Source organism: Tachysurus vachellii, chromosome 8 (assembly GCF_030014155.1).
Source record: "Tachysurus vachellii isolate PV-2020 chromosome 8, HZAU_Pvac_v1, whole genome shotgun sequence".
Lineage (NCBI taxonomy): Eukaryota > Metazoa > Chordata > Actinopteri > Siluriformes > Bagridae > Tachysurus > Tachysurus vachellii.
In genome coordinates this window covers 18609220-18636785 of record NC_083467.1, presented here as the reverse complement: position 1 = coordinate 18636785, position 27566 = coordinate 18609220, and the positions used below count along the sequence as shown (strand labels likewise).

The window sequence follows — 27566 nt, the reverse complement described above, 5'->3', positions numbered from 1 at the left end:
TTCTTCAAGTTCATATCATACTCTTATTTAAAAGTCAGGAAAGATGAATATGGAATTTGGAAACAATGATATTTTTAATCTCATGTAGACTAATATCAGCATCATGTTAACACAGGAGAGTGAATCTTCTTTTCTTGAATCTTGTTAGGGATGTGGTAGCCTAGTGTTTAAGGTGTTGGGCTACCAATTGGAAGGTTGTGAGTTTGATTCCGATGTCCTCCAAGCTGCCACTGCTGGGCCCCTGAGCAAGGCCCTTAACCCTCAATTGCTCAGTTGTATAAAAATTAGATAAAATGTAAGTCGCTCTGGTTAAGGGCGTCTGCTAAATGCTGTAAATGTAAATGTTTTCATGGCCATCCTTTTATTAATATATAGAACAATATAGATAGTAAACAATAAAACACTATCAACAGTATTTTGTTTATTAGAAAAACTATCCATGCTAGATAGAACAGTTAGCGGATCTTGCCGACTAATAATACATGTAAAGCTGAAGAAATACACTACTAATACAAACTGTATCCAGCAGGCTAGTAAACTGCTAGTAGACTAAGTCATTTATATTGGTCCTATTGTCCTGTTCCCACTGACGTATTTCACAGCAGCCATAATATATAAATAACTCTAAGTATAAATATTATTGTCAAGATCCTAAACTATGCTTTTGTTGCGAAACTATGCTAATTCTTTTCAATGTTTCCAACATCATTATTGAATCTGTGAGAAGATCTTAAAATCATTGATCTTTTTTTAATTGAAGTATTTTCATGTTCTCTGTGGTGACAATTTCCATCCAAACAATAACAACAGTTTTTAGGCTTGTTTAAGGGTCCAGTTTTTTTCTAAAGAGTGAAATCCATTTAATGTTAAAGTTAATGTTTGGAAAATCTATGCTCATTCCCCTTTTAGTTTTTCTCCTGCTTGTTTTGCCTTGTCCTGCTTCACCAGGTTTTCCGAGCTGTTTCTCATGTGACAAAATGAAAGTCAGCCTCGGGGAGGAATGAGTGGCTGGAAATCAGGATCACTTACAGTTTATAGCTTTCCGTCCTCATCTCACCTGTCTCCATTTAAAACCAAGTGCTTATTTTACCAGCACAATATCAAAGGCTTAGGGTGCTTTACTGTATGCTGACTCTGCTGTTCCATTAAAGAGAGTAAGGATTGCCAGAGGAGTCATGGAGTTTACATTTGTTTTTCATACTTTTGAGGATTTTCTCCTTTAGTTTGTGTACTGACCAAATAAATGAGCAGTGCTATATATCTTGTGTGATATAACCTGTAGGATTAAATTAGTAGGATTTTTTTTTACTTATAGAAAGAGAGAGAGATTATGTAGAGAGCACATACAGTCCTTTAAGCATTACAGCGTTTCGTGCCTCTTCTCTGTTTTGACATGTCTGAAGTTTCTGTTGTTACTCTCCGTTGTCCCAGCTGTTTATTCCTCCGCAATGTTTTAGAGGAACACCACATAGGCCTGGGTCTCCATGTGCTATATTAACCATGATTTAGCTCTCTTTCACCCCGTAGCTTTTTATGAACTTTTGATTAACTATACTGTGTTTAGCCTGCCAACATTTCCTCAAATGACAGAAACTGCTTAGCTGAGTCATCTGAGTTTCTTATTTGAGTAATGTAAATCACTGCTGGCTTCTTTGTTAAAAGAAGTCATGAGGATTTTTAACTCTGCAATATCTCTCAAATTCTTTGTAATGTCAGAAAGGGCCACATTTAATTCTTTTACATTTGTGTTAGCACTGACATATTTACACTATGTCTCTAGCCTGAATTTAGGCAGCGTTAGTAAGCAACCTGTCTGCCATGCATCTGATGTATTATTTCTTTAAGCCCTGTGCCTATGTAACTACATGTCTTTGGTAGCATCACCCCACTACCATGATTTTTATATATATATTTTTGTGTCTATGCTTATTTTTAGGCTATGGAATCAGTCACTAAAATCTGTGCTGTCTTTGCTAGAGAAGATGTTAAGCCCTAAATGTACCCATGTTAAAGTCTACCAATGTGAAGGCTACTCTATATTGCATTATATGATGGCCTAGTTATGATGACCTGGAGGAAAAAATCCAACATTCAGCTAATGAAAAAAGGAAGCATTAGCAGTCAATTAAGAAAGAAATCTCCAGCTGCTGCATAAACATTCAATCATTCTAGTGCTGAGATTTCAGGGAGTAGTTTTTATTTATTTGATACAGGATACATTCCTGCTGTTGTGTGAGTACAATTTTTAAAAAATAGCTAACTACAACTTTAAGCATAAATGTGCTTATATGGTAATGTCTGTCTAGCTTACACATTAAACCTAAAAAAAATACACATAAAACTATTAATTGTACTTTTGGTCATTATTTTACTAATATCCCATGATCTTTTTTTGTCTGACTTTTTTCAACTTTTTGGCATTTGAAAAATGACTTTTTTCCTTTTGCTAATATAGAATAGTAGTTTTGTTGGGTACAGTAATTCACATTTTCTTTTGGTTACTTGGGAAACATGATTCAGGTTTATCCAGTGTGACTAATCCCAAGTTTGTCCCCACTGAGGTTCTGGTGATATGACTGGGGTCCTGGTGATATAACAGCTAGTCTAAGATCAGTTGTCATGCTTTGTATTTATGGTTGATGGTTAGTGACTTACACACATGAAAAACCAAGCAAACTACACTATAAAATGTGTTGTGATACAGTACATCCTATGCTATGCTTTGCTTTGCTATTCTCTATTCTATTCTATACTATATCATATAAATAATTCATGTGTATACTTGATTCATGTGTATGTTCACAAATTGCAATCATAGAATGTTGAAGCCAGCGGAATGTCGAGTTTCATCTAGAGCCATTTCATGCGGTGGATTATGAACTGTGCAAATGCACATGCTCTGTTGAATAACTTTCTGATCTCCTCCTTTAGCCCTCTTCTCTAGCTTCACATTTGATGTGTTATAGTGCCACTCACATCACTGCTGGTGTTTTTTTGCTATTGCATGCACAACAGTTAATAATCTCCATACACATGTTCTGCAATGGTTTGCTGTGACCCAGTGGTGCCCAGTGTGTACAAACAAATCAACTCCCAAAAGAATAAAACTCACACACATGCTGCCACTCACACATGTCGTGGTGTTTCACTTCTTTGAAACTTTGTTTATAGCCAAGTCCGCACTTCAGTGAATTATCTCAACTGAAAAGTGTAGAGTTGTACTTAAGATGATTACTGTTGCTGTAATCATATTATTATCAATATTCTCATCATCCTTTCAACCCACTTTGTTTTGTTAGATGTGATAGTATATAGTACACAGAAGAGTAATGATTCTGGTGATTCCCTTTTGGTTCCTCTCAAGGTTCCTTCTTGATGTTTTTCTTCAATAAGAAGAGTAAAGAGAAATTAGACATCTAAATCAAAATCTGCATCCAGATTTCTGTAAAGATGATTGTTGTTGAAAACAATATAAAAGTAAAATTGACTTAAATTGAGTTGAAATTGAAAATAATTTGATATATAACCATCCCACATCCATCAGTCCTGTACAAACAAATAGGTTGCTGGTTTGCAGTGTGGTCATTAGAGAACAGACCGATGAACAGACATGTCATGGTAGAGAATATAATATTGTTCATCATTCTTTTTGAGGCTTATCAGAAGTCAGATGTGTTACCAGTCCTGACATACTGGTGCAGCGGGTAGCTGTTCTTCTCTCAACACTTGGGTCATGGGTTAAATCCTAAATTTGAACCAGACCCAAAATAAGATAAAGTAGCTACTGAAAGTGAGTGAGACAGCGTGTTGCCAGTCCTTCACTTCACCACTTCCTAGTCTAGACAAAGTCCTTCCGAAATCACTATATACACTATATACAGATTACATCCCAAACAAAGTTTGTGCAAATTAAAGCAGATGATTATTTCTTCATGATGAACCCTGTTTATTTTAAGCACAGGGTCTGTCATACACCTTGACAGATTCACCTTGAAAACAACACAAAAAAAGAAAAAACTAAATAAAGCCCTGCATGTTTGCTCAGGTTTGGTACATAGTAGTGAAACCAGGAAAAGCAGCTTTATATGTGATATCAAGGCTTGATCCACGGAATGATATAACTGACCCACAAATGAGAAATGGACACAATGAAGCTTTGTGCTAGACATTCTGCCTCACCTATTGACCAGAACCATTCCTAAGTGTACATGATCCATTTCTTTACCTCATTCTCTTGTATGCAACTCACATCTGGTCCCTTACAACACATCTACACATCCAAACAACTCTCTGGAGCTCTGAGATCTCCAGCTCTGACATGACTATATCATTGGCTAGTAAATGCTCACTTGAGTACATGCCTCAAACAGATGTTAGGTTCAGCAGTGTATAGGGATTTGGAGACCATGGGAACTGGTCCATTTTATGAGACTAATTCAGAGACAAATTCCCATAAGGGAAATTTGCTACCAGACATCTCCTCGACTTTTATAATGTAATGGTGTCCAAGAAATGACACTGTACTGAGGCGTTTAAGAAGCTGTTTCCGGAGTTTGAGGCACACCTTCATTTGCCTGTGCCTGTTTTGCATGTTTTTGTTTCCCTCTCATTTGCGCTCTCGTTAGTTTATGGCGTCCTAAATACGGCTATAGGTGCAAACTGTGAAGCACAAAAATCCCTGTATTTCTTGCAGAAGTGAGCATCCGTGTGAGATATATCTCCAGTGGAGACCGTGGTCTCATTCTGCCACTACAGTGTGTGAGAGCCTGTAAGTCCTGCTGACCCAGTAACGGATTCCAGGCTCTAATATCTCCCTGCATCAGGGTTATGGAAATGAATGTAGAATAAGAGGGAGATAACGAAAGGTGACAAAATGTAAGTTGCCTCTGTGCGCCCAATTATTTTGATTTTAGGTTAGGCTTTAGCAAGCGCACCGCCCGGTGACATGGCTAGGCCTGCGGTGGTGCAGAGAGACAGTGGACACCACAGCTCCTCCCCTCCATCCCCCCACGACGACGTTCACTGTCCTCAGGCAGGGCACAGCAGCCTCGCCACAAAGGAGCTCCAGCTTTGAAATTAGAGCTTCGTGGTCTTTCATTGGCATAAATACACTCTCACACACACCTGCCTGCTACATCTGTGAGAGGGAAGATGCTGAATGAATGTGCGTGTGTGTGTTTGTGTGCGGATCCTTTTGCTTTCATCAGCCCCACACAGTGTGTATTGTGTGAATGAATGTGTGCCTGTTCATGGATTAATCTGTTCCGTGCAGCAGAGACGGTGAGTAAACCTGGACACCATGAAATGGTGCATGGGCTGAACTACAAAATGTGGGTCAGTAGTTGTTTCTGATCAGTGTTTCTTCGTGTGATTCTGTGTGACAGATCTACTGTGCTGCACAGCTTTGTCCTCCAGTTTCACTACAGTGAAGTAGACTACTGATCTGCAGCTACAGTATTACTGATTTTTGCATATTGCACCTTAGTGTTGTGTAAAAACATACTTAAACTTATACTTATCATAAAATGTTGTTAGAAATCAGGACACAATATACATTCTGATATATCACATTTCATCAGTATTTTTATTTCAAAATACATTTTTTGTACATTTTTGTATATTTTGGAAAATGTGTTATATCTTTTCAACTCAAAGGTAAATTAATGATTTTACTAATTCTTTACAAGCTACAACACTCAGTCAACTGTCTGGTCAAAATTCTCAATGTGTTTTTTTTTTTTTTAAAGAATATTTTCTACTGTTTAAGAATAAAAGCATAACAAATATTATATTATAATGATTACCTCTCTGTGGAATCGTTGCACACGTCTTCTGAACCACTGTCATGAGAGAACTTTCCTAACAGATCCCAGACAGACTGAACACGTTAGCTGCTTACCTTCTAAATGAAATCTATTTCTTGTAGGGAAATAAAATAACTGTTAATACAAACTATTTTCATTTCAAACTATTTTTTAAGATTTGACCTCAATTGTGCATCATACAAATGTTCTTAAGGATCTTGGCTATTTTTGTCATATTGCTCACCATTACTGTAAACAATGATGGCTGATTGTGATGAAGTGGGAGGGCAAATAGATGGATGGATGGACAGGCAGACAGACAGACAGACAGACAGACGGGAGTAGAGCAGTGGGCTTAGCATGCAGCCTTGTGGGACACGGGTATTCAGGATGAGGGTTGAGGACATGTGATTACACAACCTTACAAACTGAGGTCTATTAATCAACTGTAGAGGAGTCAACATTTGTGGTGTGATGTTTGACGCCTTGGTCTTAGCTAGCAAAGAAGTGGTTGAGCTCGTCTGGGAGGAAAGCATTACTGTTTGGAAGCGACAATTTTTTGGTCAGTGGATAGTCCGTATTTCCACATCCGTATGGGGTCTAAATTAGTGCAGAAGTGCTACTCAATGTGAAATTTATGTGCATGCTTTGCTTTAATAATGCACTGATAGTTTCACACATTTGATGAGTGGTGTGTATTTGGTTAACATGAACAAAGAGAGGTGATCAGACTGACCCAATTGGGGATGGGAATGGCCTTGTACACCTCAGCAATGTTTGTATATACATGGTCCAGTGTCTTATCCTTTCTTGTAGAGCAAGAGACATTCGGATGAAATTTGTGGAGTACAGTTTTTAAGTTGAAGTGGTTGAAGTCCCCAGCAACAATAAAAGCTCCACTGTGGTGTGCAGACGGTTACTTGCATTCAGTTCTTCCAGAGCTGACTTAGCATTAACATCCAGAGAGATGCACACTGCAGTAACAACAATGGCTGAGAATTTTCTTAAATAAATAAAAGGGTCTACATTTAATCATCAGATAATCCAGATGAGCCGGGCAAAGACTTTCAAATATTGTCGAGCCAGTGTACCATGATTTGTTAACATAAATGCACAGACCTCCACCACCACTGCCGTTCTATCTGCCCAGAAAACACTGCGGCTCCCTAGCTCAGTGGCGCTGCTGGGAATGTTGTTGATAATCCATTATTCCATAAAAATCATGACGTTTCATTCCTTGATCTGTATTTTTTTGTTGTAATCTGCAGTCGCACTTTGTCTGTTTTGTTTGCCAGATGAGCAAGAAACACATGTTTGGGAGCGATGGTTGATGAGGGTTTAGGGTTTATATAGTGATAGATAGATATATATATATCAGTTGTATAACAATAAACCACTATACTACAGCTATGCATAACATTACAAGATCCCATCAATGAAAATGTAACAGTGATGTAGAACAAACTATTACACACACTTACAGATGGATAGACATCTGTTCCTGAAATCTCTTTCTCTCTCTGTTTGTTTTTTTCTTGCAAGCACAGTCTCTCACTTCCTGTCTTTTCCTTGCTTCCCTTCTTCTAATTCATTTACATCTGGAATCAGGATGTGTGTATCAGATTTCCTGTGTGGTTCAGGGGACAGAAGCCTGTTGGAGAGCAGGTTTTATTCCAGTGTTAACCGCTCAGTTATATCCCATGTCACTGCTGTATAGAGCAACATGATGGGATCAGGGACATCAGCCTTTGTTATGTTTCCTGATGCAGCCAAGTACTGCTGGCGACTTTGTCATACAGAGGTCTTAATGGATTCATAGGTTAGGATATTCAGATACTCGAATAATAGTAAACAATATACTGTTTTGGAAAACAAGACATACACAGACATTAGTATATTACAGCAATTCTCAATCCTGATTTTTCAGAAGGTTTGGATTAATTTTCTATTCCAACAAGTCTTACAGTAGTTTCAGATGCCTTCCGAAGTTATATCTCATGGATATATATATACTACTCTTTCTCCTCCTTCTATGCACTCCTTCTAATGCATTATAGTTTCTGTAGTGACTTGTATGGTGGACATATGGATTTAACATGTGTAAATGTTTGTTAACAGGGAATAACTCGTGTCATGGGCAGTCGACAACATTAAATAACGATGGTAATTAGAAACTGATAAAATGTACAATACTTCATTCTATTATAGATAATAAAAATGTTCATGGGTAATTGCTCAGAATAAAATCTAGTACGTTTATATCTTACTAAACACACTATAAGGACTCAAGTTATAAGGAAGCCAGTGATCGTAGTGCCATATAAAAAATCAGAATTTGAACAAATACAGCCTCGTTTCAGTTTTGTCTCCAAAGCCGTACCTCCTGAATCAGGATTTACAATATACAGTCTATCACTGGAATAGGTCACTAGCAACTGACTAGCTGAGTGGTGGTTAGTGGTCTTTCACCATTTTTAGGACCTGTGGCACACTAGCACACTTTTTTCGCCACTTAGGTTTCTGTTTAGTACAGTAGGTGTATATGCAGAAAATATTTATGCCAGTAATTACATTTTCGTATTGTTTTTTTTTTAACCTTTCTGTAGGAACCTTTTTTTTTGTTAATGTTTAATTCTGATTTTGGATTTTAAGTAATTCCTGGAACCTGGGTCAGTCAGATTTAAATGTGCTCCATAGAATGTAGAAATTTAAAATGAGCTAGGTTTACGTATACGCATAGAATGAAAAGGGGAAAGGTCAGTTTTAAAACCTTTACAATGTTTACATCCAACTGTATTATTACAAATAAATGAGAAAAATCCATTTTCCATATTATGGCTCAGTGTGGTTTACACAGGTACATAATACCTACATGAAGTAAAGTGATGTAAATGTACTTGCACTGTTTTTGCTTTGCTTTGTGGTTAAACACCAGAGTATTTTGTGGTTAGTGGACTGTCAAGATGACATGTAAAGGAAATACATACAATACTTGCATATTTCATGTCCAGATTTTATCTTTCTTTCTGGGTTTACCTCTTGACATTTTCATCTAGATGGCAGCCTGGTTATGCATTATGAAATGTGGGCATTTGGATTATGGCATGCACATGCTCGTAAGGGAAATCATTTGAGACATTTGCCTCTTGTCTAAATGACTTGCACATTTGTAAAGTGACAGCTGCTTGGCCGAGGTGGAGCGGAAGTGAATGTGATAAGAATACGTACAACCGAGGCACACACACACACACACACACACACACTTTTCCAGCAGCTCATACTTTAAATAAAGGGATATCCAGCTTTCAGTACTGGAAGGATAGAGTCCATGAGAGACATTTTTATGCAGCACGGCTGACCATCAGGTTCTATTCTTCTGATGTAGTTAGTCCTTTTTGAGCTTTCATTGCCACTAGGTTACAGTTTTCAAGCAGTTTAGCCAGTGTACTGTAGAGTAGAGGATTTACAGCTGCTGGATTTATGTACACTCAGCAGAAAAGAAGCACTGAGTGGATTTCTAAACACATAAGTGAATTATTGTGCATGGCTTTAAATAATGGTCCTTTAATTATTTTTTTGGCAGGGTGATTGAAGGCTTATTTTCATTTCCGAAGCCTCTGTGAACTTGGATCAAGCACAACTCAACCAAAGGTAAGCCCTCCTCAGCAGTGGCATTAACAGGTAAAGACTTTAAGAGCTTTTTATGGAATTGTTCATTTTTTATTACCGTTTTGTTGCTTCACAGATGAAGGAAGGATAGTAGGCATGTCTGAGTTAGATACAGACGTTATAACATTCTCACATGCCGGTGGTTATTCTGAGACATAAACAACCTGTTATTTTGTAGACGAGTTGTGAATATTCCATACCGAATAATGAGAGTTTTGAAAAGTTCACGATGTGTCGGCCGAGTAGACCATTTAGAATCAACCTCAAGTGGGTGAGTTGAACAAAATCTTAAATAACATTGGCTGAAGTCAGGGGATTTGGCAGCCTGCTTGCCACTGGGTTTTGCTTAGGTGGATGATTCCATGTAAAAGTGAAACCATGTGGGGGTCGTACAGGAGAATTCTCCTCTGGGAGTCTCTGATGTTGCTGAATTACAGCCCTGTGTGTCTGCTGGCCTGTTATCACTGTGCTGTGGCTGCAGCTCCCCACAGACTTCACCACGCATGTGTTATTAACCCCCTCCAGGTCTGGTAAAGAGGGAAAATCTCAATGTCTTTCCACAGCTATGGGCCTTGCATGACAGTTTCTTTACTGAAGCTGTGTGCTTTAGCTCTTTGCTAATGAGAGGGGATGTCTGGGTGCTTCTCTGGCACGATCGGAGCACCCTACAGCTCAGCGTTCCTGGAACAGTAAATTAGGAGAAGTTTTTCCCATTGGCCCAAGCAGAAGAAAAGGATGGTGTTTTTGCTGTGTTTGCACCATTACAAGATCATGGCTTGTCTAAGATAGATGGAACTTGGAAAGCTTAATCGATGTAATTTATTCCTCATTCACTTATTTAATTTAGAGGAATAATGCTTTTAGAGTGCATTCATTTTTTTAGTTTTGCTTTTGCAGTGCATCAGAATGAAGGGATATTAATGACAATATTTACTTCAGTCGTATCATATCCAAATTGCTAGTTTATTGCAAAAAAGAAGAGGTTTTCCCCTCTGTAATTTCATGACTAAGTCAGTCAGGGGTTGTGATAATCACACCTTACAGCAGTGGAGAACAGGAATGCCAGTGGCCTCAAAGCAAAACAAGAGCATTTGTTTTTCTGCCACCTGCATAAAAGACTTAAAGTTTCTCCAATGTCCCTGGAAGGGCATTAGGTTTCTAATTGCACACGTTCTGATAGAAACAGAAGCTGTAATATGCTTGGCTCCCAGGCAGTGGGGGTTGTTATTCTGTGTCTGTGTGCTGTTCTTGGCCCCAGAGGCAACTTCTGACTTCTCACATGGCTCAGATGAGTTCAGCTGCTGTCTAACTCTGACATAAACTCAGTCACCAGGGCCTGTGCGGTGGCCAGGTCTGAGTTTATGTCAGTATTTGATGGTCTTTAGATTTGAGTTGTATGTAGTTTTAACCCAGCAGTAAGTTTTGCATGTTTGTGGATGCCGGCATAGTCGGCTCCCCCAGGCGCATCTTTAGCGGGCCATTTGGCATGGCAACAGTGTGGCTTGGTCCAGAGAGCATTATGTCTGCATTGCCTCTATTCATATTCATCATAAATCTCTGTTTGGGCTCCAATTGTTTTTTTGCGGTGAGACCTTTGGGCTACTTCATGACTAATGTGTAGTTCCTTAAACAGCTGGAACATACATTGTGTTCATTCAGATCACTTATAAGAAGCAAAGTGTTTTTGTGAGATTTATGACATAAATCTGAGGAAAATATGAGCAGGTATAGCAGAGTTATGACAGAAATGATAATATACATTCTGTGTATTTGGACTGAAGGAGGACAGCTGAGTCAGGACTGCTTGTCCTTCTTGCTTTTACCTATTTCAGTCTTCTCATTATTTTGTTTGACCAGGTGATTTCAGTAAGGAATAAAACACAAGGCATGTTTTTTTTAGGGACTTGATCAGTGACGAGGTGGCTTTACCCCAGAAGTTGATTATTTTCCCAATAACAGCACATCTTGAATTATTTTAGTTCTCTCAACACCACAATTTGCCAATTATTACAATTTGGATCTGTTACTGAACTTAATTACTGAACATTATTACTTGTATTTAATGTTATGGAACATTCACAGAAGTTTTTTCCTGTTTTCACTTTAAACAGTTTCTCTGTCACCAACTCTCTTTATTTCCTTTCCATTTCTTGAAGTTAAAAAGATGCAAGAAAAGAAAATGGAAAGCACAGAGCTTCCAGTTACCTTGCACTGACACTGGAGACTGCTTCACTACATAAGTGTTACACGAATGTTAAATAAACATGTTCTTTTAGAAAACCTCACCAAATCAATGAGTTTTATTTGTCTTTTATTGTAACAGACTAATTTTAAAAAAATGGTTTGTTAGTTGATTTAGAATTTGTGAAATATCCACCATTCAAAGCCCCTGTGGTTACTATAGAAACGATAATACAAAAATGACTGTATTAATATAAACCTGTGATTTAAGTTAGTCTTGTTTGGGCTACTTTTTATAGAAACTTATCTCCCTTGTGACCATTAGATTTGAGAATGAAGCAGCGCTGTGGCAAAAAAAGTGCATTACATCATTTAAATCTTTTCATTACACAGGATAAGCTAGCTGTAGCTGTTATGAAGTTCATACAATCTCTGAGCAGTTTAAACGTGCTGCAGTTCGTATTCGCTTGACTGCTTTTTGCCATGAGGGTATTGCAGGCTTTCTTTGTGTATGCACAACATATTATGTGTATACTCCTGTCTGCTATTTGAAGCTCCTGGGTTTGCTTGAAAGGCGATATGAGAGGGAATGGCTAATGCTATTGATTTATAGTGCTGCATGTTATGTCTTAGTGCAGTTTAACTGCCCTGCTGTGTGAGAATAAAGAGCATCAGCTGGACTAGTCTATTCAAAATCATCAAAATGTAATGAGAGGCGCGGCACACTGCGGGCACTCCTGTTGACGGTGGGACTGGGTAATTATATATAATGGTAGCGTTTGCACTGCTTGACTCAGCTGTTTTTTTAATTGCCTGTTGGGGAGAAGCAGAATATGGAGCACCCCAATTTCCTTTATGTTACACAGCATCATCTGTGTGCTTCCTAATTCAATTTAAAATTTCAGAGCTAGTTTTAACATTGTCAAGAACATTGTTTGTTTTTATGAAGGGAAGAGAGAAAGCGAGGTAGCCTTCCCTTGCTGATACATAGAGCTGTTTTTTTTTCCCTATTGGTTTAACTGTGCTTCATAAACTTTTTGACACCACATGTCAGATCTGAATACCACAAAAAAGTACCATTAAAAGCCAGACAATGTACCAAAAATAAGAGTTGCTCAGACTATTTATCCTATTCAGACATAGTTACAGACGCAAACTGTTCTGGTCTGTGTTTACGTTGGATCGTTTGCAGTGAAACCAGTGTTTAGGTGTGTTGGAAAACCTGCTCTGCTCTGTGTTGTTCTTTGTTAGGTGTGACTCCATAGCTGTGTAACAGTGAGAGTGAAACCAGGACATTTCTCCTACCTAGCTGAAGGTGCTGGATCTGGAGAGCAGCATTCTCTCTCTCTCTCTCTCTCTCTCTCTCTCTCTCTCTCTCTCTCTCTCTCTCTCTCTCTCTCTCTCTCTCTCTCTCTCTCTCTCTCTCTCTCTCTCTCTCTCTGTGTGTGTAAAAACCCAGCTACTGGTATTTATGCACGTCCTCTGTTACAGGCATTTGAGGTCATTCTTGGGAGTGAACACTTGTCTTGGTGTCTTTGCTCAGCTTTATGACAGAACTGAGAGCTGAAGAGCTTCTAAATCAGGTTGAACAGAGATTGTGGGCCTCATTTACCCATCACCATCATGGGCAGCCTGGCTATGTGTTTGGAGCTATGATTCCTTTCATTCTTCCTTCCTCCACGTTTACTGGCAGAGCTGTGTGTAAAGCCTCTCTCCCGTTGTGTGTGTTTTGCCAAGGCTGGGAGGGGAACTGCAGTGCATGCTGCTTATTTCCAAAGCTTAGTTGTGCATGAACAATGACATTAGTGTTGCCATTTTCCATCTGTCAAGCTACAAGTGACATCCTTGAATCCCTTTGTTATCTGTCTGACTTGCTGTCTTCCGCTTTTCTGAGTTTATTGTTTTTGTATTTGATAACCGGGATTTCACTGGCTGTGTCTGTGACTGACGTTAGATGTCTAATTTTCCCAATTCAATCATGAAAAGGCAATAACTGTCCTCCTCCGAAAATCCTTGTGCTCCGTTGCTACCCTGAGCCGACCTCGTGATTGACAGGAGGCAAGTGGTTGAAATACTTGGCCGAGCTTCTGTTCCAGTGTTAAATTTGGTTCCTGGGAAGCAGCTGTGATTGAGCCAAAGCACATCAACCATCCCCAAAACCATGACTTCAGGAAAATATTTAGTATGCATGATTAGTTTTCCATGATTATTATGTATCACAAAGGCAGAGGACTCTGTAAAAAAAAGCATCCTGTTGTGTTTCAGATTAATATTCAGCGCTGATGATTGCAGCCGAAACGTTTCTCTGGATACTTTTCGACTCTTTAATAACACATATGCACTTTTATGCTCATGTATATTACAGTCCATTCCAGAAACAAGGTATATCTTCCATTTTCTTCAATCACGCTTGCCCAATCATATGCAAATATTCTCCTTACATAGAAACACTTATTTTACTTCCTAGCAAATAATTATTTTCATAAGGACCTCATTTTGTTTATGTAATAATACTTTCTCTCAGGTACATATGTGGCAAAATTATTATCACTCCTAAATTATTTAAAATATACATGAATTAAATTCAAATCACCAACCCTGGATTTTTAAATCAAAGTGGATTTTAAATAAAGTCTTACCGAATATGATGTAGCACACATGGAAAATCACATTTGTCTTTCAGCTGTAAACTCTACAAACACTCTGTACTTTACAAATTACATTAATTGGGGAGATTGCTGACCTGAACAGCTCATTTATGGGGTATAACTTTTATATTTAAAAAATATTGTGATGCTAATTCTACAGTTAAAGAATTGAATATGTTTTTTTGCTTCTGCTAAATATCACCAATGGTATTATTATGATGCCAGGCAAAACCTAATATTAAATATTAATTTTGACAATAAATATTTTGATAAAAGGAACGTTGGTTTCATACAGAACAAACACAGTGTAATATTCACCAGGCGCTAAAGTTTGTTTCTAAAGGAATTTGCCAGCACTGCCTCTATCTTTAACTTTAACTTCAGTATTCAGTATTTTGATACCACCCCTATTAATCCCTGGAGGCTTCTTTGTCCTGACTACTATAGATAATAAACTATACTAATTTGTGTGTGTTATGAAAGTTTGCCATTGCATAATATGAGACCAAATTGTACTTTTTGCTACAAAGAATCCCAGTTTGGTTTACGTTAGGATGAAGTTGAACACTGCTTAATTTCAACACGAAATGGTCATTCCTTGTTGAAATGTGGGTTTAAATGATATTCCTCTCTCCTTCCATTGATGGAGGTTTGGACTATTACTTTTTTAGTAAGGATGCCTGTTATTTATGTCTGTAAGCACTCTGTTTATCCAAAAAAATCCATCTTCCACCAGCCTACAGTACATTAGATGTCACTGGTGAGATTTGGCCTATAGATGTCACATTTCTGCCAGGTTACTGTCTGAAAGATGTGTCTCATGCTTACCATGGGAGAGTCTAGACTGTGTGCTTTTCTTTCTGTTGGTTGTGCAGAGAGGCAAAGACATGTAGGAATATGAGTGTGACCAGTCTATCACCAAGATGCATGTGTACAGGGATTGGGCTGGACTGATCTTTGTTTATCCAGGGAGGTGACATGGAAATAGAGAGCAACAACTGGAATGGCAAATCCTTCTGTATAAATACACACGTTACTATTAACAGCTAGGATTTATTTTAGTCATAGACTGGAGACTGCACTGATGTGACACCAAGACACGTCTGGAAAACTACGACAGCGTCAGCTGTGGACAGAGTGACGACTGTGTTAAACGGTGCTGGTCGTAAGCAGTGGAATTTAGCACTGATCTGAGGATTTAGACACATCCTGCCAAGTGACCAGCATCCCTGGCCTAACACAGAAGGTGTTTTTTTACTTTATATACTGGATATACACTCATAGGAAAAAAGGTAACGTATAGTAGAACCCTTTAGGATTATTTGGTTCTACCTGCCACAAACCCTACAACTATGTTATTCCAGGTCAGAAAGAGTTTCAATCTGTAACATCTTCAGGAAGCTAAGGTCTCTTGACTACATTCGGGGCACAAACCAAGGGCCAGTCTGAACGGGGTACCAACCCATTACAGGGCACAGTCACACACCAGTCAGTCTACAACACATATATTTAGAATGGGGATGACACTAGAGTACATAGAGGAAACCCCCAAATTATGGGGAGAAGCTGACAGGAATCGAATCCCCACAATTCCAGCCATGCGACGCTAACATGCTAACCACTAAGCCACCATGCCTCCTGGTAAGAATGTCAGTGAAATTAATGATATAACTTAATACAGCATTTCATTCATATTATGTTGTAAAGAGATGAAAAGGGTGTGGCGTTCTGATGATATTACTTCATTGCCATCATTGCACCGACTTTTTACTAGATTTTCTCCTTTAATATTCATTTATTAAGAATCTTGTGCATGATAACATGTATAGGTAACTATAACATCTTCAGGAAGCTAAGTCTCTTATATTATTAAACCAAAATATTTTTTTTCATTCTAATTAAAACAAACGTACTGTGCAAAGCAGTACACAGCAGATGTGTGGCCGATGGAGAACCGACTGAGGAACACCAGTCACTCTGCTGAACGAGCACTTGCGAGGATTTAGAGTCCTCAGGCCCAGGAACACAAAATCTGTAGCTTGTTAAATTCCCTTTCATTTGCATATGGTTTTCTTTATTCTAGAAAGCTTGAAATCCCTGAGGAATCCAGCTGCATTACAGGGAGCAGTTTGCACGCCACTAAGGTGTAAATGTCAGCAAATTCCATGTCTTGAGTTTTTAAAGATGACCGATTAGCCCTCAGTGTTTTGTACTTTAGATGTTGTTTTATTCTTTCTTATCAAAGTCTGAGTGAACAAAGCTTTGTTTTGGATCACATATGTGTTCCATTCTTGTTATTTTCTGGCTGCTTTCTGGAGGTAATAAAGTCTGGGGACATTCTTTCACCCTGACACGGATGAAATATTGTCCAAGGCAATGCTATATAAACTTTTAGGCATTTTTTTTGTTCCCTAAAAAGCTGTCTTAAGCATTATGGACAATCAACATTCTTTCTTTCCTTTAGAAGTTTTGTTTGGAAGCATTAATACTTACAAACAGACTGAATAGATTACAATTTGTTTGTTTTTTTCCTTGATCATACAAGAACTGTCAGTGACCCTGCCTTATTGTTTCCCTATTGTGCAAAAGTGCCATTCTTGGCAACCATCAGTGTCGGTAATAAAGTTAGCTGTAGCAATCGACAATAAAAAAAAAAATGGACTATTTCATAATAAGTACAGCTTCACATGATTTACCACATGATACATAAGACTGACTCCGTAATAACTAATTACTGCTCTCTCACTAATCTCATTTCCTATTTTGTTAGTTATATATATGAAAAATATAGCATATTTAATTTAGATTTCATTTAGATTTATTTCTCTTTTGTACTGTAAAGTCTCAAGCAAAAGAATATTGTTTGGGATTTATAAAGTTTTAACTGAACTTAACTTAACTTATGCCTTTACGGGGTGATTCCAGCTAATGGGATTCCCAGAGTTAATTTTTTCCCTGCATGTCAGTACCAATGTCATGAGTTAAAGGCGTCAACTTCCTGTTCCACAAACTGAACTGGTAATCTTGCTTAGCAAGGCCTGTCTATACTTGTAGTTCTGAACCCCATATGTCTATGGAATACATACATACATGCTGTGTGTGTGTCCTTTTTTTGTTTAGGATTTGTACTGTACACTTGAGCATGAAGATGGTTCAGCATCCTTATCTATTGTCCAGAATTTGCAGTTATGTTCAGCTCACATGCTGGGAAAACAAAACGCTGTGATGTCACCTGGAAGCAAGGCTCAGCTGTCATTTGTAGAAAATAGAGTCTTAGTGAATGCATTTCTTTTTTTTTAGATTTTCAGAATTATAGGGTTTTGTAGGTTTCAGTATTTAACATCGTATAATAATAGTCAGTTAGGTAAAGAATTTAAAACAGTTCAATGACAAAATACCCATGATGTAGATTTAGATGTTGAAGATGATTCCATGATTTAGATTTATTATCAATAAAATCCAGAAATCTATATTTAGTATTTCTGGCTTATTTGTGGGTGATTTTTGAAAACCTCCCTGTGGTGTCTTAAAGAACAGTCTCATGCCAGTAATTTGATGGGTGTAGGTCATACTGGCACTGCTCTGACATTTTGTACCCAGTACACTGTGACTTCATACAGAGGAGGTGCTGTTTTAAGTTCGGGTTTGGACAACATATGAGCAATCGGTGGCTTATTTTAACAAACTGCAATTACATCACCCCCTCACATCACTATGCCACTGGAGCGTTGGAGCACTGGAACATTTTAGAAAGCCTCAAAAATAGTTTACTTCTTTAGTTGGTCTTTCGGTGTTTGCCTGTTTAACTAAAAATAACCACTGTTATCCTACACGTACTTGATGATGACTTAATGTAAAAATGTGGTTGTGTATTATGCATTTAAGGTTTATATTGATACATTAAACAGACAAAAAAAATAAAATGGCATTTCAACAACAACAACAGCAGCGGCAGTCTGTGTGGAGCTTTACTTGTTCTCCTCATGACTGTGTTGGCTTCCTATCTATCAAAAACATGCCAGTAGATGTAATGGCTGGTCTAAATTGCCCCTAGGTGTGAATAAGTGATCTACCTCCCAGTGTTCCTGGGAAAGCTTGACTCTGCACTGAGTCACTGCCTGACTATTTTTTTCATCAAGCACTACAATGAACACTAAGTAGGAAATAAAGTGTTTTTCTTAACCAAGTTCTCTCTAACAGGTTTTAGCTTGGTAGTATTCTTAAACTTGTTAGTACTAGCACAAGATTATGTTTTTGATGAAGCAATTGAGTAAGTATTCATCAAATTAATTATTGTTGATGGTGGTGGTGGTGTTTTTATTTTTAAAATCAAGGAAACAGCCGTACATTCCTCATTATCGGTTATAATAATTATAACATTTATTAAAAAGACAAAATAATTCATATTTTAAACTGAGGTGAAAATCACTCGATTTTCCCAGGGGATTAATAAAGCATTCTGATTTAAAAGTCTAGCAGAATAATTTCTTGTATACTTAAAATAATCACTACATTATCAGCATTCATGAATTAACAGTAGGCCTACGTCAGATTCTCAATGAAGTTGGTCACATATCTATCAGATACTTTTAAATCAGGTTAAGTATAATTGATAATATTATTTAATAATATATGATAATTTTATGTTACAAAACTCACAACACAGAATAGGCTAGAGGTCTGCGTCCCTTTTTACCCCGCCAGTCGTGTGAACAGAGCTGAGTCAGTGGTAATGAGGCATTTGCATGAACTGACTCATTGCTCTGGCTTTTCCTGAAGCTGTTGGGTCGTGTGTTAGAAAGTGCCACAGAACAAGGCTTCATATGTAGACATGCATTCATACTGAAAATATTATGAAGTCCAAGCGTAACACATGATCGATTGTTTATTTTTTTCTTTTATTAGTATCTGTCCTCTCCTTATGCATTCCGAACTACTTTGGTGGCAACTCATAGCATTTACTCTAACTTATTATTCTTAACTTTTGATAAATGGATATTTTAATAAAGGCTAAAGAGTTTTGCATAATACTTGTGTGGTAGCAGTAAGAACAGCGCTTGTGATTGTTTCCATATGTCCATGTGAGATGAGTGCTAGTTACGATGGCATTGGCTGAGCTCCAGCTCTCAGCACCTCAAACACTCTCCTCCATCTTTTCAAGGTTCGGAATCTTAGCGTGCTGGTTGTGTCTGATTTGTGTTGAGTCTATTCTCTCTGACTCTCATTAAAACTGCTACAAGGACATGGAGGAGTTAAGCATAACTGTCTTGGAGCTTGCAAACTATGAAATCTCAGATTTGGGATTTGAGATTCTCTTGTATCATCATTGTTGAGTAGATGCTTTTTTTTTCAGTGAAATGGAGCAGAGATGATTTTTTCTATCTGACATATGCTGTTACTCTCATTCATTTTAATAGGGTTATTTGTTGTAGGCAATAAAATGTTTGAGTTGTCTAAAAACACACTTCTGTACGTATTTATACCGCAATGTAAAAACACCATTCTAACCAAAATGTTGCTGTTTACTGTTGAAAAAATTTTATTTATAATTTTTAATTAATTTGTTTTCTGGTGTTTCAGATTATTTGCCTTTGTTCAGGAATATTTGTGGTCAGTATAATACACACCAGGTTTGGTTGTTTTGCTAGACTTAACTAATAAGGGCCAGTGCTAATGATACAAATGCTCATGGCAAAATTGGCATTTTCAGCCGGTCAGCATCAGTTTGTGCAAAGACAGATTACAGACACACGGACAGATCATGATGGGAATAAAAAAAATCACCTAATGATTATTAACTAATTTTCATACACAGATTTTTTTAACACTAATGCTTGTCTTTCTTCTGTTTTTGCTGCTCTGCTGTAATAGTCATAAAGTTTGTAGTGTGCTTGTGTGCGAGTTGCATGCGTGGTGTTGCTTCGGCTTCACATCTGGAATACTGAAGTGAGAGTCTCTTGCCGATTCATTTTCATTTTTTCCTACAGCGGCTGAGGCCAGATATTCCTCTGCGAGCATCACTGCATTTGTTTTTCTCTTTGAAATTATGGCAAGGGAAAAGGACTGAAAGTATTGAAAAAGATCTGGGTCTAATTTGATTTTCTTTCTTTCTGTCCCACTTCCCACTCGCTTTCGGTACCACAGTTTAGGACTCAGCCTGATGCGAGCAGCTTATTGTGGTTAAACACAAATACAGCTCATAAAGTCAAATATGAAATCAAATCTTTAAGGTCATCCACCAACATGGCCACAGTGCTACTGGACTGGTGAAAGTGGTCTTCAACACTGCTGCCTTTTTGACCAAGTTTAAATGATTGTTATTGTTTCTGGACAAGAGGTTTTTGTACTCTACTATAAAACTATAAAAAAAATCGAATAATTCATAATAAGACAGTCCGTGATCAGCTTGATTTGTCCTGGTAGTGCTGAAGTGGCTGTCTGTTGTTCCAGCTGAAGCAGCTTGGAATTTAGTGTAGCTGTGTTGGAATACAGCACTAGTGTAATGTGATATTACATTAATCACTACAACAAAAACAAAGCATCTCAGCATAGCAACCGTCTCCACAACCAACTTCGTCATATTTTTACATCCGTGAAGTTTTCCATAGACTAGTAGAAAAATGTCTTTTGAGATCCCCTTTCTGAGCTGTGTTGCAACAGAAAGACAATCTGTTTTTTCCTCATTTTATTTTTGGTGTCCACAGTCATGCAGCTGTGTGTTACTGCTTACACACATGCCTGATGGAAAATGTCTCAATCATGTTTTGTGTGTGTGTGTGTGTGTGTGTGTGTGTATGTGTGTGTATGTGTGTGTGTATGTGTGTGTGTGTGTGTGTGTGTGTGTGTGTGTGTGTGTGTGTGTGTGTGTGTATGTGTGTGTGTGTGTGTGTGTATGTGTGTGTGTGTGTGTGTGTGTGTGTGTATGTATGCATTACAGAATCTTTAACTTTTAAGTCCACAATGTGTAAAGTAAGAGTGTGTCACATCTAGTGCTGAGTACAGTGACAGTGTGTACAATATTGTAATAATATAGATTGTGTGCTAGGTTTAAATACAATATATCTTTGATATAGACATATCTTTGCCATTTTAAAATATAACAAATGTTGTACAGATTTTTACCCCATTTCCTGTTTGTATTTATTTCTGTTGAACTTAAATAAAAGTATTGAACACAGTATTTCTTTAGGTTTTCCAGCTGTTCATTGAAGATCAAATCAAACCTGTACATTGTGATATATATGTATATGCATGTCACGTTAAGGTTATCAAGTGTAGTGATATAATTTTATATATTTGTCCTAGAAGCATCATGGTGTTAATAAACAATTCAAAATCTTAATTGTAGTCAAGTATATCTGTTTTTAAAGAAGGAGTCTAGACTTTAGATAAATCTGGCTTCCTGTGAGAGATATCACTGTGGACTGAGCGGCACTGGTTGGTCTATTCCCAATCTTTGTGTACAGTGGTAACAGAAGACTTTAGGACTGGTGAAATTACGGAGTGGATTTCAGGATTTCTGAGATTATTATTATACAGATCCAACTTCCACTCAAAAGCTCTTTGCTGCACATTGCTGTCTTACTGACAGCTGCTTTTTTAAACATACACACTTTTCTATAAGGAATAGGCTGCCATATGGCTGAACTGTTACTGTGGTTATTCCTAGAGCTCATGGGTCAAGTGTCAGAATGTGGAAACCCAGGAATGAGGCATCAAATGTAAACATACAGTCATGTGGAAAAAAGGTTAAAGGGAAGTGGAAAAAAATGGCCTTCTGTTGTATGGCTGGAAAGTCAATTGAGGCCATGTATTTGGCTGAGCTGTTTTGTTTTCTGAGGTTAAATGTGCAGACTTTCAGCAGAAACCTGGACAGGTTCAACTTGAGAGCTTTTTAAGCTTTATGTTGGATGTGTGTTATGGATCAGGGCTCACACCCCAGCTGCTTTCTTCTTACACATCCTCACTTTTTTGTATAAGTAGTCTGTTGCATTTGCTGCCTGAAGAATGTCCTCAGGTCATAACCTCACTTTAAAGCTGCCACGTTTCCATTTTTAACAACCTACGGAAGAGAGCTGGTCTATCTAATTTGTTTTCATGACTAATTATTGAGAATTAGGAACTGTAAAGACGTGTAGAGGCTTTAACCTAATTTAATTATGGTCACCTTAAATAATCCTGGTCTGGATTCACTTCAAATAATCAGTAAAATGTCTGAAATTTGAATGGAAACATACCTAGTCATTTTGAAACTAATATTTAGCAGTAGTGTGTAGACCTTTGTTATATGTTATGTTACATGCCTTTAAACCTTTGTTTCCCTTTTTGATTTCACTTTATTGTGTTCAACATGTCAGTTATATGGTCACTCTTATCCTCATGTCCCTGCTGGATTGTAGATCAGGAGTATCACATGACTGAATCTGGCATTAGTACACATGGTGCTTTAGTGTGACTCGGACTGAATCTTCTTCCCTAAACACACTGACCTCTGACACTAAGGTCACAGAGTCAGTTGTGGTCTTTATTTACAGACAGCATGGAGCTGACTGTGGGAAACACTGCCTGAGATTTGAGCTCACAGGATAGGAATGGCAGCTATTCACACACTGCTGAAGATATGAAGAAAAGCACATTCCATATGGATGGATGTTCGCTACTGAATGTAACTACTGAATGTTATGTATCATTTTACTATTTACTCACTCACTCACTCACTCACTCATTTTCTACCGCTTATCCGAACTACCTCTGGTCACGGGGAGCCTGATTTCAGGCGTCATTGGGCATCAAGACAATATACACCCTGGACGGAGTGCCAACCCATCGCAGGGCACACACACACTCTCATTCACTCACGCAACCACACACTACGGACAATATTCCAGAGATGCCAATCAACCTACCATGTATGTCTTTGGACCGGGGGAGGAAACCGGAGCACCCGGAGGAAACCCCAGAGGCACGGGGAGAACATGCAAACTCCACACACACAAGGCGGAGGCGGGAATCGAACCCCCAACCCTGTGTGGTGTGAGGCGAACGTGCTAACCACTAAGCCACCGTGCCCCCTATTACTATTTATTAAAAAAACAAAAAAAAAAAATTCTGTAGCGTTTACATCACGGGCTATTTAAAATCAAATGGAAGCCGGTGTATATTTACTGTGTAGTATTTTAGAATAACAAAGACTGTATTGTTTTTGAAATAAACTTACTGTATAAACTTACTGTATAATAAACTTAAATAAAATTAAACCTCAACTACATAGTGTTGAAAGAAAAAAAAACATAGATACAAATAGTTAAGATATTGAAAGCTGTGACTGTGGAAAATGGCATTAGAATATGATAGTGCAGTGATTTTATTATATTTCAAAGTTTATATTAGTTACAGTTATTTTAATATGGATTAATGGGCTAATTATAATAATTAGTCCTAATGACCTCAGACAATCTTAATGAATCTCGATCTATCAATTTTCAATTTCAATGAACTCAGATAGTCTAATTTAAAATAATCAGATCAAACAATCCCGATCACCTCAAGTGATCTTGATCATATTTACATTTACATTTCTGGGATTTGGAAGGCGCTCTTATCCAGTGCGACTTACATTATCACATATTGATAAATCACAACTGAACAGTTGTTGGTTAGGGGCCTTGCGCGAGGACCCAGCAGTGATAGCTTGGGGAACTCACAATCTTTTTAATCACCCTAAATAATCCTGGTCTGATCAACTACTCCAAATCAACTACACCAAGTACATTGGTATTTAGCACTGATGTTTATTCCGATAAACTTTAAATGACTACTTTTAGTGGCATGTTATGTAACTTTGCAGATGTTTTCCATCTTGGAAAAAAATCCTTAAAGAGCAACTATGTTCTGCATTTTTGCTCGTGCCCTATTATACAGTATGTGTCAGTCAGCTTTGGCCTTTCTAGGAGGAGGGAGGAGGGATGACTTATGCAACGCAGCAACCCAAGAGGGAGAATGAGGAATCCATTACATCCTGCTCATTTCCTGTTCACATTAGACTGTCCTCCTCCACATACAGATCAGTGCGTCCTGTGCTCCAAGGCCATGCTTTACTCCATCAGAATGAGGCGCTAGCTTAGCTGTATGCATGTATATGTGTGTAATATGATAAGAAGCAGTGGTACAGCTGTGTGTGGCTGCTGTAGTGCTCGATTGGCAGCAGAGCAACATGATGAAGCAGGATGAAGACCAGGCATAAAATGAACAATTCAGAGCATGATTGATCACTTTATATTAAATTGATGTACATAAATCTACCAAAACAGAGCCTCAAGACTCCCAATGGACAATTTATCAATTCAAATCAGCCTACAATGCATGTCTGTGGGTAAACTGGAGTACTAAGAGGACTAAGAGGTTTTTTTGCTATATTATGGCATATATTTCCACTGAGCAGTGAACCATACTGTAGCTAAGTACTCTTGCTCAATATGAATTCACTTCTTACCAGTGTTTGTATGCACCAAAAAGAGATGTAAGTTTCTTAGTAAACCAGACTTAAGTAAAAAAAATAATCCTGTTAATCTGTTACACAAGTATTTAAAAAATTTTTGTACTCATGCTAGACTGCTGCTATATTGGGAATCAAAAATAGTATTTTAAAATTTCATATAATGATATACTTGTTAGTATATAGTTATGAGACCCAGCAAAGCTAGATAGAAGCTCTTTTTGAACCCGACAGTTAAAGAAAAGTAGTGTAGCTTTTCCCCCTTATTTCAGATGTGTTATTAGCAGATTTTAGTTACATCTAAAACTTGTTTGTTGTAAAATCTTCAGTTGTTGCTACTGTTGTTAATGTTTATTATTAACACTAGTGGGAAACCTTCAGCACACTGTAGTGTGTTTTCAGCTGTATTGCTGTGTCTGGTAGAAATGTTGCAATTTGACTGGAACTACATAGTCATTGGGTTTGTTTTGATTAGTTTCCTCCCCTTTTGAGCTCATTTTAGCCACCATCATAGCACTGATCTCACTATGACAAACAGCGGTCACTTCTGTCTAAATACTTTAATGGCCGAATGACAAATTAGGCAAACTTTGATCCAAGATTAGCACTCCTGCTTATTTTAGATCTGTGACGGTGTCTCACACACATTCCCATGCCCATTCCTGCTGGGCTAGGGTGTGTGCCTATGTCTCAGATAGCAAACGTCCTACACCCTATGCTTGCCAAACCCAGCCCAAATCACAGGGCAGATAACCACAGTGAGCTAATTGTAGCACTGTTGCATAAAAAGCTCCTCTTTAATTCCCTCCATTCTCGTGTTCACTTTTGCGCCAGCTATTTTTATACGTTTAGAGAAAAAAAGCTGGCTGAAATAGCCTGGGAAGACTTGAGCCCAGATGAAGCGTTTGGTGAGTTGCAGAATGTTGACTCCACTTTTATCCGTGTAGCAACATGAGTACAGTGTTGTGTTGTATTATTCAGTTTACATGTTGGAACACACCCTCTGGAGGTCAAATGCTGCTTTAAAATGTACAAATCCACGCAGATTTTGTTTAATAGGGCAGTAATGCTAATCTCTTGGCGGTTGAGATGTGCTCATGCCTGTGATGCGTGTATCTGCTGAGGTACACAAAATTGTATCAGAAGTACTGACACCCTCCTAAATCATCTAACCAGACAGCATTCTGCTGACTGATGCCCAGCTTTTCACACTCTGGCTCTCCGTTTTCAGTATCTTCACTGTCAGTGGGAACAGAATCAGCAATAACACGACTTAACAAGGGAAAAAACCCATACATGCTTCGCGACCAGTTACATTTATTTATAGATAGTGGGGTGAAAAAATGACAAAAATAACATGGGTCGCAATATTAATACAGTATTCATTATTATAGTATAGTGTTTATACAGTAACAGCTCATAAATAGGGGCTTGTAGAGCAGACGCTCCACTATATTTTAAAAATTGTAGTCTAACAAAGAAATGTATAATTGTTGATGCGGTGAAGCTTTCTGAGGGAGACGCACAACAATAAGCAGAGACCCTGAACTGGTCTTTCATTGGTTTGTTCCTCTTATTACATCTTTATTATTTGATTCTTCAAATTCTTTGTTGACAATAAGATTTTTGATTTTGATGTTAAATAATATAAGGGTTAGACACAGGAAATGTAAATAAATTTGATTCAATCTACCTCTACATGAGGTACCATGTCTAGAGCAGGGATCATTTTGTGGATTCATTGCATAAAACTTGATTATTTTCATATACTTTTGTGTCAGTTTTGTCTTTAGTTTTAGCCTTAAGCACAGAAAGGGCTGCTTTTTTGCTAAAGTAGATCAGAAAACAATATGTTTAAATTATTTTGTGTTTTTCTGCCAGGATATTCTATTATTTGTTTTGTCACAGATTGCTTGCTCTTTTTAATGGACAATAGCAGATGATGTCCAAGTGTACTGCTGTCTGTCTGTCAGCCTGTCTGTCCCTCTTCTGCTCTTTCTCTTTGTTTCTCACTTTCTCACACAGTCACACACACAGACACACATGGTTTACATCTGTTTATCCCATGTGTTTATATGCACTGCAGGCCTTGCTCTCTACATCATTAATAAATCACTCACATTGTTGCTCGGCACGTCAGAGATGTTTTCGTTGTTGTTTTAGTCGGTACTGATGGTGTCAATTGTGGAAACATAGCGTAAAAAAACAAGGTTTGATCGTCCTCTGTTGTGTAGGATGGGGGGTTTATTTACAGATGAACAGCAGAGGGCAGTGTAAGATAATTTTAAGTTTCTATCTATATATGTGTATGTATATATGTAGGTATGTGTTTTATGATGCTTTAAAAAAATTAATAAAGATATAAAATGGTATGTAACTTAATAATGTGTTTGTTCCTCAGATGGAGCAGTTCTCAGATGACGAGCTGGACCATGCTGCTGAGGAAGACAGTGATAAGGAAGACCAGGACCTGGATCAGATGTTTGGAGCATGGCTCGGGGAGCTGGACAAGCTAACCAAGGTATGTGGGGTGTGTGTTTGTTTGACTCTAGTGAATACATTGACATGAATTGAGAATGTTTTCCATTAGACCACTTATTAATAGACTGTGGTTATTGCCTTGTTTATTAAGAATGTGACTCAAACCATGAAGTTGCGTAAAGATGTTTGTTGGTCTTAACCTGTCCTAATTTGACTGTAAACATTTGATTTGATTGAGAGACTGTGTAGTACTCATACCCTGCTTATTATTGTATATAAATAGTCCAT

At 37.9% G+C, this 27566-nt stretch overlaps 1 protein-coding gene across 3 annotated transcripts in view; it reads left to right on the top strand.

Annotated features, from left to right (window-relative positions):
• The window catches only part of raph1a (Ras association (RalGDS/AF-6) and pleckstrin homology domains 1a), a 60862-nt gene that overhangs the window by 9237 nt on the left and 24059 nt on the right, over positions 1–27566 (top strand). For 2 of the 3 annotated variants that reach the window (XM_060876731.1, XM_060876728.1), the window contains exons 2-3: positions 9388–9455; positions 27199–27318. In XM_060876731.1, coding sequence (XP_060732714.1) covers positions 27199–27318 — 120 coding nt within the window. In that variant the 5' untranslated portion in view covers positions 9388–9455. The remainder of the gene's footprint in view (positions 1–9387; positions 9456–27198; positions 27319–27566) is intronic. The other variant, XM_060876730.1, reaches the window with a different exon arrangement.